We start from the raw sequence: 14,876 nt of genomic DNA, 5'->3' as shown, positions 1-14,876 counted from the left end.
TGAGGAGCGGTCCGGAATGCGGCCCTGGAAGGCCGTGGGGCTTTTTAGGGCGAGTGCTGTTACTGACCCCCCGACATGAACGAACACCCGGCCGGTTTGCGTGAGGAGCCCCTGGGAAGCCGCAGCACGTCAGGGATGCTGGTTTTCCCAAGTAAGAGAGGAAATAACAACCCCGAAGCCCAGCCGTGGTTGCTGGTGTCCTTGGGTTTATGTAGCACCAGGGTAGGCACCTGCAGCCATCACTTACCCTGTCACATTTGAAATCATAGAATCATAGAATCTTAGGGGCTGGAAGGGACCTCAAGAGATCATCTAGTCCAACCCCCCTGCCAGAGCAGGGTCACCTAGAGCACATCACACAGGAACTCATCCAGGTGGGTTTTGAATGTCTCCAGTGAGGGAGACTCCACAACCTCCCTGGGCAGTCTGTTCCAGTGCTCTGTCACTCTCACAGTAAAAAATTTTTTTCGGATATTCACCTTGAACCTCCTATGCTCCAATTTACACCCATTACCCCTTGTCCTATCACTGGTCATCACTGAGAAAAGCCTAACTCCATCCCCCTGACACTCACCCCTTACATATTTGTAAACATTGATGAGGTCACCCCTCAGTCTCCTTTTCTCCAAGCTAAAGAGACCCAGCTCCCTCAGCCTTTCCTCATAAGGGAGATGTTCCACTCCCCTAATCATCTTCGTAGCTCTGCGCTGGACTCTTTCGAGCAGTTCCCTGTCCTTTTTGAACTGAGGGGCCCAGAACTGGACACAATACTCCAGATGTGGCCTCACCAATGCAGAATAGAGGGGGAGGAGAACCTCTCTTGACCTACTAACCACACCCTTTCTAATACACCCCAGGATGCCATTGGCCTTCTTGGCCACAAGGGCACATTGCTGGCTCATGGTCATCCTCCTGTCTACCAGGACCCCCAGGTCTCTTTCACCTACACTACTCTCCAGCAGTTCAGCCCCCAACCTGTACTGGGACATGGTGTTGTTCTTCCCCAAATGTAAAACTCTGCACTTCCCCTTGTTGAATTTCATCATGTTTCTCCCCGCCCAACTCTCCAACCTATCTAAGTCTCTCTGAATGGCAGCACAGCCTTCTGGTGTGTCAGCCACTCCTCCCAGCTTAGTGTCATCAGCAAACTTGCTGAGGGTACATTCTATACCCTCATCCAGGTCGTTGATGAAGATGTTGAACAACACCGGTCCCAGCACCGACCCTTGTGGGACTCCACTAGTAACACACCTCCAACCAGATTCTACCCCATTGACTACAACTCTCTGACTCCTTCCTTTCAACCAGTTCCTAATCCACCTCACTTCCTGGTCACCAAACCCATACCTGATCAACTTTTCTACAAGGATGCTGTGGGAGACGGTGTCAAATGCTTTACTGAAATCAAGATAAACCACATCTACCGCTCTACCATCATCTATCCACCTAGTAATTTCCTCATAGAAGGCTATGAGGTTAGTCAAACATGATTTACCCTTGATAAAACCATGTTGACTGCTCTTGATGACCCCCATGTCCTTGATGTGCCTGGAGATAGTGACAAGAACAAGTTGTTCCATCACCTTTCCAGGGATGGAGGTGAGGCTGACCGGTCTATAGTTACCCGGGTCCTCCTTCTTGCCCTTCTTGTAGACTGGAGTGACATTTGCTATCTTCCAGTCCTCAGGCACCTCACCTGTTACCCATGACTTACCGAAGATGATGGAGAGTGGCCTGGCAATGACCTCTGCCAGCTCCCTCAGCACCCTTGGGTGCATTAGAATATTTCTTAATTTTTTTTCTTAACTTTAACATTAGAATATTTCTTAACTTTATTGGAAAATTAAATAGACCAAAGAAAAACCAGCAAAGTCGAAGTGTTTAACTTCAATTAAGTTCTCCTTGATGGTTTTAGTGTAAAAATGAGTATTTCAGAATTCTGTATTAGGTGTCACGTGCAGATATTCAGGTATTGAAGTAACTACCCTAACAATAGCTGCGTAAGAGCAGCCCTGAAAGAGAAATAAAGACTTGAAGCTCAAATTTTGGATGACATTAGTCCTAAAGAAGCTGGCTTTGGTATTGTCTGTGACTTCATAGAATTTACTTTTAAATTTAGATGTGTAGTTTTTCCTAAAATACAGACTGTTATTCTCATTATTCTGAATATACACTTTTATACTAACATGTATTTAAGAAAAAATAAAATGGGGAAATCCAACTCTAAGAACTCTGTTTTATATGTGTAGTAAAAAGAAACAAGATGCAAGTCATTTCACTTTTAAAGGGCCATAATTTTAAGAGGTAATTTATTAACTGTACACAACATCATACAGTAGATTTTTTAGTAGGTTTTTTTCTTTACATTTTAATCTGAATTCTGAGATCCATATTAACTCAGAATTCCCCTTCAGTTTGGCTCCGTGTGAGCTACAGTTGGAAGGCACAAAGGAACAGACACACATCATACTCCTCCTGCTCAGAAAGTTTCACCAACAGGTCACACTCCCAGGAAGCAAACATGGAATGACATCCTTACACTGCACACGGCAGGAGGGGAGCCCATGTCTCCTCTGCCTGCACTGTGATGCTGAGGTATCATGGGGAGGAATACAGCTGTACCAGTGCAGTGAATCAAAACCCAACACCCTTTATCTTAAAAATACCTGCTTTTTGATTTATCTAAAAATCCACATCCTGCTTTTTCACCACATCCTTGGCCCCTCCACAGGAGGGTTACAGGTTCTGCTGCCTTCTCAAGTAGCTGCCTTCTCCTCAGGCCAATGATGTGAAGCTTACTGATGTGCTGGGGGGAGAATGGCCAGAGAGCATCCTGGGCTGCACCAAAAGAAGTGTGGCCAGCAGGGGCAGGGAGGTGATTCTGCCCCTCTGCTCTGCTCTGGTGAAACCACACTTGGAGTGCTGTGTACAGCTCTGGAGGCCTCAGCACAGGAAAGATACAGACCTGTTGGAGAGGGTCCAGAGAAGGGCCACCAAGATGATCCAAGGGCTGGAGCACCTCTGCTGTGAAGACAGGCTGAGAGAGTTGGGGCTGTTCAGCCTGGAGAAGTGAAGGCTCTTGGGGGATTTTATAGTGGCCTTCCAGTACATTAAGGGGACCTACAGGAAAGCTGGGGAGGAGCTTTTCACCAGAGAGGGCAGTGATAGGACAAGGGTAACAGTTCTAAACTGAAAGAGGGTAGATTTAGATTAGACATCAGGAAGAAATTCTTCACCATGAGGGTAGTAAGGTGCTGGAATAGGTTGCCCAGGGAGGTTTTGGAAGCCCCCTCCCTGGAGGTGCTTAAGGCCAGTTTGGATGAGGCTTGTGCAGCCTGGTCTAGTGTGAGGTGCCCCTGCTCATAGCAGGGAGGGGTGGAACCTCATGATCTTTAAGGTCCCTCCCAACCTTAACCAGTCTGTGATTCTATGACATCAGCTGGCTTTGGATTAAGGCCTGAACTCCCAGATACCTCTGCATTACTTAACTGCCAGATTTTATACTTTATTTGGAGCCCACCCCCTGCTCCTCCCTTTCAGGTAGAGCACCTGTTCCAGTGCTGCACAGGCTAAGAGTGTGTCATGTATGTACTACGAGATGCAGCTGCTTTAGCACTTAAAAAATAAGAGTAAACAAGTAATGACCAGAAAGTCTCAGACCTCAGTAAATATACAACAGAAATTCATGTCTGATACTTTGGGTTCAAAGGGTACTTGCTAACATGATGCTTATAGCTTTTTTCCCTCCTTAGTAATAAGCAAGAGTCATTGACCTCACATCTGTGACAGACATGAAAGATCCAGCTACTGGTACCCTGAATAGCTGGAGTGTGACCCTATTCTAGACAAGCCCCTGGTAAAGCACTTAAAAACCAGCCTTAAGCACTAGTTTCCATAGAGTTGGGTAAGCTGCTCTCCTAGACTGTCCCCTAATGAAGTGCAAAGAGTTAACAACCCAAGAATAAGGCTGTAGTTAGCAACAAAGAAAGACAGGCAAAAGTCACCTGAATGTAAGCAAAACATTCCTGCACATTACCTGCCTTATTTTGGCTACCAAAAGTGCACTTTTCAAAGAAGAAAATAATGTGCAGTGCAGCATTAAATAATTTAAACCAAACCTGAAAAAGCAGTTTTTTAAAGCAAAGTAACAAACCTTTTTGTTTCATATAGAAATTCATATATACCAAGCAACCCTTCCTGCCTAGCAAATCTCCAACTTGTGTGAGCAGACACTGGGGCTTCCCTTGTGCTTGCTTACAGTTTCAGTTGCTGCTGAAGGTCATGAATTGAGCCTGCACTGCTTTGCAGTTTCTCTTGCACTAGTGGGTCTTCTTCTAATTTGACCATTTCAATTACTCCACTGGTTCCAAGAATACACGGCAGACTTAAGAATACTTCACTGTTTATATTGCAACATCCCTGAAAAAAAACACACAAAGACAACCTGTCACACAGTTACTTATTTCTGCTCTGTGTGAAGCATGCACTACACAAAATAACTTGGTTAAATTCAGAAAGGATATTCCATCCTATGGCATGTTTTGTATACGTAAAATGCCAATTATTTTAGATCCTGGGTGCAATGGGTTGCTGTATAGAAACTTTAAACTATTACTGTATGGATAAGAAAATCTTGAACCACGCCACCCCTGGAGGAGTTTCCCATAATAGATACATCAGGCCTCTAAAATGCAGACAAAGCTTATACTACAGAACTACTGTTTAACTGTTCTACTTAGGTAGAACAAGCAGGGATGCCTGACAGTACAGTATCATTCTTTCAGGACCAAACAAAAATAAATTTACAAATGCAGCCAAAGACAGCTACCTAGGGAATATTTTTCAAGTGTTGATCCAATATTCATTCAGTGAGAGACTTCATTAAACTTGCATCCCTGTAATTCAAGTTTACACTGTAGATTTTATTTCTTTATAGGATCTGTATGGCAAAAATTTACATTCTGCATTTACTCTGCAGTTTAAGAGGCTTCTCACTCCTCTACATCTGCATTGAGTTCATATATGATTAAAACCTTTACTTGAAAACTTGATCATGAAATTAGGTCTAAGTCTGTGCTTGATAAAACGAGGAGCCTGCTCGACTTCCCTCTGTTGGCACATGCAAATCACCTTTCTGAAGTCCATAAATAGAAGTGAACAGTAAATGCTTGTTCTTGGTTTTTATCCTCATATGAAATGACTTAATGCTTTCATAAAGCTTCTTAGGATAAACTTTAAAAAAGGTTCAGTTTACAATTTTAAGTTAAATACAGTTTCTCCTCAACATAAGTATCAAGGAGTAAAACAGCAGCTGATCAAATAAAATACTGGCTGAAAATGCATTTTATACTTTCATAAGAGATACTGAATTATTTTGGCCCCATGAAAAATCTACATTAAATACTGAGCACTTGGAAACTGCAACACACACATTTCTCTTCATTTGCCATTGCAGGGGAACTGGTCAGCAACCTTGAACATATTTTCCCTCTGGACTCTAGTATTTTTGGGACAATAATCCACTTTTAATATTGGTCTCAGATTAACACAATCTATAGCTCATTTTTGGACTAGACTTGAAATTCGCTTTTGGAAGAAAGTAACACAACAGTTACTGCTACTTTAGAGCGGTTACTTTAAGGGAGATGTCTGTGCTGCTAAAATTAATGGTCATATTCACTATTTATACTGTAACTACAGTGCCAACCATAAATATATTCATAACACATTTACCTTTGCCAGAGTGGATACAGAATGAACCTTTCTTTTATCTCTCAGTATACTGTCAGTCAAATCAGCAACTGAGAGCCCAACAGACCACGATCTCTGACCTTTCTCCTTGAGAAGTTCCATAGCTCTACATAAACCAGGAAAAGGAGAAAAACATCATGTTTAGATTTTCATTATTTCCATTTTGGTTTATATGTAAAACCCAAAAGACAGATTAAGTGTATTTTATCAGGTAAAGTGTATTATAAAAACATGATTCTCTGTTTTGGAAAACAACAGGAAGGAACTAAGATTTGCTTTAAATAATGTCTATGTATATTTTACACATACTAGTAACAATTCTACTTTATGTCAAGAAGTGTAACTGATGTGACTAATTAAATCAGGTAAATTGATCCAAACGTGTACTCTGCTTTGAAGTAAACTGCTTCCCACAAGCTCTGAGAAGAGTATGTCAGAAGGCTTGTCTACTACTTAAAAAAAACACAACACAATTGAAATGGCTGCTCTACTGTTCCTAGTGTATATTCTGCAAAGCTTGTCTTGTCCTTAGATTGTCACAGGCACATTATTGAGAACTTCAGAAGAACAGTGGGCACATGTACACATACATGACAGTGAATGGCACTCAAGACCCACAACTCCCTATAAACTCAGTGTGTGAACATTTTAGAGCAAACTTTCTCCTTTTCATAAAGAGTTGAAGAAAAAGAACTGCAAACTTTGAGTACCCAAACATGAATAAAAAAAACATTAAGGGTTATCATGGTGTTACCTGTTAGCCACCTTTTCCCTTGAGTTACGAACAGCCATTGCTTCGGTTTGATTTGCAATTAAATTACCACTGGTCCAGGATGGTACTAAATAGAATAAATCAACATTTAAATACACATCTAAAAAAAACTAAATTAGGTAGCAGATAATAAATAAATAAATAGATAAATATTTCAAGCTTTCCAAATCTTCCTTCCCCCAGAACAATCCCAACGTGGCTGATGACTTTCTAAGGTTCCCTGGATCACTGAAATAAAGTCTATAGTAGCACCTTGCCAGACACACTTGCTAAAAATGAAGTAATACATAATAATTCTTACATTAGTGGTAACCAACCATATATCACATTTCCTCCATCTTTCATTACCTCTAACTTATATGGTTATACCAAATAAAAAGCATTGGAGGTTGCATTTTCTATATTTATTTTTTTACTGTGACAAATGTCAAGTGTTTTTGCTACCACTCCAGATCTATAGTCTTGGGCATGCACCAAAACTGTATTATTGTATTATTTAGAACCATTATTATAAAAACCTACCACTTTGCTTATGACTGCCTTCATTTCTCATTTACTTAAGCACTGCCAGGATATTATATACTTAGTCACAATAACGTATCGCTTTACCTTTGTCCTCCCCTTGTTCACCAATGATCCAAGCGTCTTTTGCCAGCACCTGTGCTTTCAAAAGGTTTGTCAGTATATATTGAAACCTCTCGGCATCTAGGTTGGTGCCTACTCCAATAACTCTGTTTTTGGGAAATGCACTCAGCTTCCATGACACATATGTCATTACTTCAACTATATGTGAAAGAAAAATACATTGAAAATGAAGTACCACACAAAATTTAACACAACTGCAAATTATGAATCACAGTTATTAAAATCTTGGGACCAAGTTGTTTACTTTAGAAAAAGTATAAGCATGTTAGAACACATCAGTAATTTATTTCAACCTATAACCAAGGTAAAGAAAATTCACAGCCCAAGTAGAGTTTTAAGAGAAGTGAAACTTCAGAATGAGTCACCATGCTTCCTCAGAAATCTCACATGCTTCTAAATTTAATTCAAACAGTGTTTAATTCCTTCTCATTTGGCAAGTACTGATTTTCATCTCCACACCTCTAAATGGAAGGAAGGGTAAGAAGCACTTGAGAAATAGAAAAGGGCTGTCTGCAGTGTGTTTACAGGAGTGAGAGGCTCACACGTACTTCTTTCCCTGTTTTTAAGTAGTGTTTTTCCTTTGTCTTAGATCAGTGTTACTGACCCAATAGATTTAAACTTTCCACCCAAACATGGCTGCAATATTTACTATCAACACTGCATTACGTATATTAGTAGTATGTGAGTCTGACTGTATGGCACATAACACACATGCATCTATCCTTACTGCACAGGAGAAATGTATACATCAAACAACTGGCAAGACAACAGCCAACAATTATAATTTGTAGATAGTCAGGTGGAAACTATGTACAGAAACGTACAGAAATACATACCTTCATACAAAACAAAGTATACTATTTTCTTTTATCTTGGTAACAGTAAAGAAAAAACACTCAAAGACAGTGTCCTGCTCAAAGCTGAAAAGGAAAACATCTTTCAGAGTAGCAAAAATTTGGACTAAGTGGATGTATTTGGCAGCAGCATATTTTTAAAAGAGGCCAAAGGGAAAGTCAGCTGAGGGACAGAATGTGAGGAGAAGCACCAACATACCTGGATGAGAAGCAACAAGGAGAACCGAGTTCTGACTGTAGTGTGATATTGCTGGGATAATTCCTCTGAACAAATCCACATTGCTTTGTATAACATCAAGGTAAGTCTGAGCGTTACCCAGAGAATTAACTGTAACTATCACAACTTTTGAATCAGCTGAAGCAGAAAAATCTGAAAATATAAAGAAAATATGGTTTTAAAATTTATGTAATTTTATCAAGTTTTGGATGCAAAACAAAGAGCCATCCTAAAGGCTGAACTGCAGCATCCAGCCTCGTTAAGGATTCTTTCCCTCCTGTCTCCTCCCGTGTTCCCCAGCGTGTAATTTGGGGCACTTCCACAGCACCTATAACAGCTCTCCCACAGAACTACTTTTCCCGTTTCGTAGTTGGTAAACACAGGAAGCAGATGCAATTTGTCCAAGATAACAGAACAGAGACCAGAGAACATCTAGATGGGGTTGACATATAAGCTTTTCCAAGTTTTCTTGTTGAGCAAGTTGAAGTTGCTCAATTCAGTTCCAGCTTCCCCTATAGAAGAGCTTTCAAGCTGCATCACATCAAACTCTGCAACTAAGGCCATCAAGGACTGTAGCCATCCTCACTGATTTTGGAGACATGGCATTGACTCTGTCAAATTGTACACACACAACTAATTGAGGACAAGATTGTTAAGAACCAATTGTTTAAATATGCAGTGATAATGATTAAGAACTATTGGCCATGTGCATGTTTAATGAACACCAATCTAGGTAAGAAGTACTTTGAAACTTACCTCATACTTTTTAACGCTGCTCTCAACACTATTTCTAATTCCTTAATGTATTTTTTTTTCTCCCTTCCTTCCCTCTCTCCACTTATGACACTGAAGCACCAGCCTGGCTTCTCTCTGCTTCTGTGCAAGTCCAATTTCAGTATTAGTCTCTTACCCTGGAAGTACAGAATATGTGCCAGAGCATCTGTACCTGCCCAGGTGTCCTGCTCTCATTAAAAAGAACACAAGCACACACAGCACTTGGGCCCATTCCAGCAACAACATCTAATACCTTTGCTGATCTCCACATTTGGCAGAGCAAAGATTTCCAAGTCCATGGTCCCTCCTTTTGTTGCACCTTCAGAAAGATCCAAAAGAACCACCTTGTCTGCAGCACCCTGTATGAATAAAAAAACACAATGCAGAACAACAATAAAACAAGCCAAAAGTTGTTCTAGTGGGGGTGAGGAATAAAAACCAGTATGCCTCCAATTGCAGTGTTTGTAAAGTGTATAAAACAACCAAATGCTGATGAAAATTTTTGTCAAATAATAAGAAAAATAATCTAGTTTAGTGAATTTAATTGGATAATGACTCATTACAAATAAACCAAAAACCTCACAAAGCCATGTCTGGGAAGTTATGAATGTTGAAGTTACTCTTATAGCCACAATGAAGCATAGACCATCTATAGACTGCTTTTTCAGGGGACTAGGAGATCCCAGTTCTAAGAATGCACCATTCAGGCAAAAATTCTTTACCTAAGGATTTTCAGAATAGGTGAATTCAATATGCAACCCTCTGTATTCAAAAACGTGACTGAGAAAACTAGGCAGTAACTAACACTCTGTCTGTCCGTAAGTTAACTGAAGAGCAAATTACATAAGCAGTGACAGGGTTATTAAAACTGCTGAGTTATTTCTAACTAGGTTGGAACTTTCTCTATTAATCAGATCTGTTGCTATTTATAAGAATTATGTACCTTTGCTGCAACTGCTAGCACACATGCAATGCCAAGATCTCCAGCTCCAACAACAGTAATTTTGTTAAAACATCCTTCACTTTTGCTTCCACCCATTTTACGCTTTGATTTCATGTCAGTGTCTCCTACAATTCAAAGAAAACCACAAATTTAAGTGCTGGTCAACACTGTATTATGAAGAATTGCTGCTTCATAAAGGATCACAGTTTTGTCAGGCTTAAACTAAATCACATAAACTTCTTCAAAACAGCCAAGCCTAAAATTCATCACAACTTGCAAGGTGTAAAACACAAATATTCCTCTCTGGATAGGAATGTTTTTTCACTAAGCAGAAAAATATTAGCATAACAATATGAAGAAGCTAGACACTAAGACCATAAAAGCAATACTCCCTTTGCTACTGTTTCGCGTTTGTATATATACCATGGTCCTACAATTTGTAAACTATTTTGTGTCTTGAAAAATACATACAAAATGGATTTTGATTAAAATACAACAATCTGAGATTGTTTGGCCAATGCTACTGGCAACACAATGATTCTCAGTCTGACTATAATGCAGATTTTAAATAGAAACATTGAGACTGATTGACTAGAGGTGTGTATTGTGCACACACATGTGCTCACAAGCACGTACCTGTACACAGTTATCAGAAGAAACAGCAGAAAAGGGTTAAAAGGAAAGGTCTGCACTAGTTGCCACAAATCACCATTTGAGATTTTACTAAAAGAAGGAAGAAGAAAAGGCTGACCTGAAGAAAATGTGTCAGGATGAAGAACAATGGGACTGGAGCCATGAAACACCCAGATAAGGAAAACATGAGAATCATGAAATTCAGGAATTTTGCTCAAGACTTAAAATGGGTGAGATAAAAGCAATGACGCAAAAATGCGTCAAGAGCATCCTCTCTCAAATGGGTTAAAAAACAAGTCCAAAATGAGCTTGTCACAACTGAACAGGGAGAACCCAAGAGACAGGATACAGGCCCAACAGCCAGCACTCCTTGTCCTCAGTGTTGCACACCAGTGACTGTGGCCAGATGAGTCTCAGGGCTCACAACTGTGGATATGAATGTGAATGAACAAGATCTGAGACAACCATGAGACACAGAATCTTGGCGTAGTAATTTCCAATAGATGAGTAGTACCAAGTTTACAGCATTTTTTGGTAGGCTTAAACAGAAACATCCAAAATGGGCTGTTTAAGCAAATAAAGAGAACCTGAGCTCCCAGTTCAAAGACAGGCACCTTTGATTATATAGAGAAAATAACAAATAGTGTGGACAAACACCAAAAATTCAGATATTAAAATGGTGTAGGCATCTTTGTGATATCAAGTAATAACAATAAATAAAACAGATATTGTGTAGGAACATTAGAAACAAATCTATGAAAGTTTCCACACCTTCAGTAATCTTTGCAATGTATGAGAGAAGTTCCGCTTGCCTGGCTGCATCAGAAGATGACAGTGAATATAAAGGGAGCTCTTCCTCAAACTTTTCAATCATTTCCTTGATTAACCCAATGATAGTTGATTTTGGCTAAAATACAGCGAGACAGAAGACAGAACAATTGACTAGTCATTGCATACAGTGGTAACAGCTATAAGCAGCACTATTTCATAAACAACCACAGCTATACAAAATTTAAGCAAATTAACACTAATAAAGAGTGAAGGTAAATAAAAGTCTAAGAATTTCTATATTGATAATGAAAAATACATTCCATCCTTTTCAGAAAACTGGCATTCATTAAATAATTTTTACTGATTTATCTACTGTAGTGCATAAAATCCTTCAGCAACAGCACTGGCTTTTGAATCTCTGTGCTAATGTTTCAAAGTTCTGCTGGAAGAGACATACCCAAAAGGTAGGAAATTCCATTGAACTCTCTTGAGGGATACTCATTTGGTCTAGTATTATTATGAATTATTTAGAGCACCAAAGGAAGAAGTATTGAAGAGTTCACATGAGGCTTGTACTATTTTCAACAAAGCCAGTCCCTTTTAATTCAGCTTAAAATAATTCTCCTTACAATCACAAACAATCAGTTCAGACAGTCTGAAAGCTGTAATTTCAAGAGTTGTAATATTCTGCTTCTCTTTGCATAATCATTACATTTGGTTCACAGTTGGTTTCAAGAAAAAAGTCCTGAACCCTATCTACTCCTCTCCATTGATCTCCATGTGATACCACATTTTATTCCCAAATACTTTCCTCCCCTGTCAGCCACTCCACCTCTTCTTACATGGCTCCAGTTCTGCAGGTAGGGCAAATAAATCCTGCCATGTGCATCAACATGCTTTCCCACTGAAATGCCCATGTTCACAGTTGGTTTCAAGAAGCAAATGGGAGGAGCAAAGGGATGAGAATCCAGAATCCACAGATGAATAGGTATGTTATAGGAGTTACCTGTTCAACACAAAACAAAAGCCATTGCTAACTTCTCCATTGAGAAGAGGCACTAAAAACCAGGCATGCAAGCATGTGATTCACACTTCATAGTATCAAAGAAGAAAAGCCTGACAGATGATTTCTGAGATTCATGTTGGAATGTTTTTATGTTCCTTAGGCTAGTTAATAAAAGCAGACTTGTGTTGATGAACTCAAAGTGCAACCAACTGTGTCTTTCCTAACAGAAAGCTTGTTTTGCTTCCCAGGGCATTCTGTCAGCCAACATATACCCTTTTCCAGGCAAAGAAATCTCTGACAGCTAACCATTTCATAATTATTTTAGGACTCAACAACTCAAAAAAGCATCTATTATGAGCTTTACTTCAGACTTCAAAGGCTTTAAGTAAAAAAAAAACAAACCTACTAGTTATTTCTGGACATGGCCTATACAAGCATAGGGCTTGCAAAGTTCATGCAACCTCCAGCAGAACTAAAGAGTTTGCCTATACAGTTTCCAATCAACTTGATTTTTAATAGTTAACTGACTTATCTAATACCACCTTATTTCAGCATCTATGAGTGCATGAAGGCACTTGTTTATGCAGTAGAAATGGCTTCTGCCAACTAATGTAAAATCCTTTAGAGCCACCTTTAAAGAAGCTGCACAGTGTATTATTAAAAGGCAGCACTCAACACATTTTATAATTAGATTCATAACTGGTAAATAAATTATATTTGACTTAGCTTACCATATTTCACTGGAACAGTACCACTAAAATTCAAGAGGTCCTTCTGGGATCCATCCTTGAAGGCTGAAATTAAAAAGATTATTTTTAAAAGTAAGAATAATAATAATAAAATCTTTCAAACCTTGCATGTCAATCCAATCCCCAACCATCAACATACAATACTAAGTTTTCTTTAGAAATCAAATACACTACTCCTCAAAGAATCAAGGTTAAAATATAACTAAGGTCCCCGCTCCCTCTTTGAGAAAATTCCTTAATGTAATCTTAATGAAAATTGCATTGCTACAATTAAGCACATCATCAGTCTGAAAATCTCTTCTCCTGAGTCATTCTGGTACTTAGGAACTTTCCGTCAGGGAGGGAACTTTCAGGCTGAGGGATTCTGGAGGTCACACTTGATAAGCTAAAGACATCAAAACACTTTAAATATAGACATGGGATATGGGAAAATGCTGTTACATATAAAGAATTTAAAAGAGCATCAATCTTCTATAATTACTGACAAGTTAATATTAAATGTAATTTAGTGAGTGAGTCGCTTAGGTTTTTATTTGCATGCATATTCAGAAGAGCTTGGTCACATGGCATGAGAAATTTTGTTGCAAGTCAAAAGAAAGATAGGAACACAACTGAAAGAGATCCACACTATTTGGATTCTCTTACATACAGTCTGAATCTCTGGCAAGTAAGAATCACTATTAGTTCAAAGTAACTGTATAACTTCTTACTGTATGTGTTCATAGAGAATGTGAAGTTTGGGTAGATCTTGTTAACATTCTTTATTTCTTCTATGGTCAGGTCTCTGAACTTATACTGGGAAGAGGGGAGAAATAAGTCAGAAAAATTTGTTTTATTTCAAAGGTTTCTTCTTTCATTACCATGGTAGGGAAAAGGAAGAAAAATACAAGAAGGGTAAGGCAATAACTACTTGCAGAATTTTAAACAGTCTTAGTGTGAAATAAATTATAAAAAAATTAGATTAAAAAAAAAAAGCTTTAAAGGTATCTCAGGTCTGCTGGTGCTGCATTAGAGCTCGAATTCTGAACATCAATCCTCTGACATCATATACAATATACACCTATGCAAACAGAGGCTTAATAAAATTTAGTCTCCTTTGCACACAATAATAAATGTTGTCTTATTACTGACACAGTTACTACTAAAAGCTCAGATCTACCTGCACACATTTTAGAAGTTTCATAAGATGTCAATTACCACAAACATATTAAATGTGTAAGTAATGAGCCTTTGGGAATTTTTTTGCATGTTAAAGCTGTCCTTGAGAGCTGAGAAAATTAAAACAAAACAATTCATCCCTCCTTCCTGCCTGCAGAAAACCAGCCCACAGATTAACAGAAGTACTGATGCTTGAAATGTGACCTGAAAGCAATAATAAGCAAGGATGAATCACTGCTTTTTCATTTAGACTGTCCTCAGCCTTTCCAACACTAGAACTTCCAAGAGACTTTCACATCTTAAAGTTAGGCAGAATGCTTTCCATTGCCTAGATGAGAGTATCTGTTCCTCATTTAGGAAGCTGGAGCTGTCCTGGGACCCTCACCTAAGCAAACTCAACTGCAGCTGGAGCTGCTCACTGCACAGGAATACCTGTCATGAAGAAGTAGCTAAATTCTAGTCTCTTCAGTAAGGCACCCACCAGAAACACCAACAATCCTACAGCAATGTGGCTGGTGCAACTGTTTTCCACTTTATACAAGAAAACACAAAGCTGCTGAGAAGAAACACCTTTTAGCCAGTGTCCTGGTTTGAGCCAGGATG

The 14,876-nt window shown here is 39.2% G+C and overlaps 1 protein-coding gene across 1 annotated transcript; it reads right to left on the bottom strand.

Moving 5' to 3' along the window:
- Positions 1-4,254: 4,254 nt before the first annotated feature.
- Positions 4,255-13,922, bottom strand: UEVLD (UEV and lactate/malate dehyrogenase domains). The gene is made up of 11 exons (XM_009995379.1): positions 13,826-13,922; positions 13,098-13,160; positions 12,203-12,366; positions 11,361-11,496; positions 9,957-10,081; positions 9,267-9,372; positions 8,222-8,392; positions 7,133-7,306; positions 6,506-6,590; positions 5,734-5,857; positions 4,255-4,419 (listed from the first exon to the last, which is right to left on the bottom strand). Exons 1-11 carry the CDS (start codon positions 13,836-13,838, stop codon positions 4,255-4,257), a joined length of 1,326 nt encoding a protein of 441 aa, XP_009993681.1. The 5' UTR covers positions 13,839-13,922.
- Between the last annotated feature and the right edge of the window lie 954 nt (positions 13,923-14,876).

This window comes from Chaetura pelagica, unplaced genomic scaffold, assembly GCF_000747805.2.
Source record: "Chaetura pelagica isolate M959 unplaced genomic scaffold, ChaPel_1.0 scaffold94, whole genome shotgun sequence".
In the NCBI taxonomy this organism is placed as follows: domain Eukaryota; kingdom Metazoa; phylum Chordata; class Aves; order Apodiformes; family Apodidae; genus Chaetura; species Chaetura pelagica.
The sequence above is the reverse complement of the archived record's forward strand: the minus strand, read 5'-3'. Positions and strand labels throughout refer to the sequence as shown.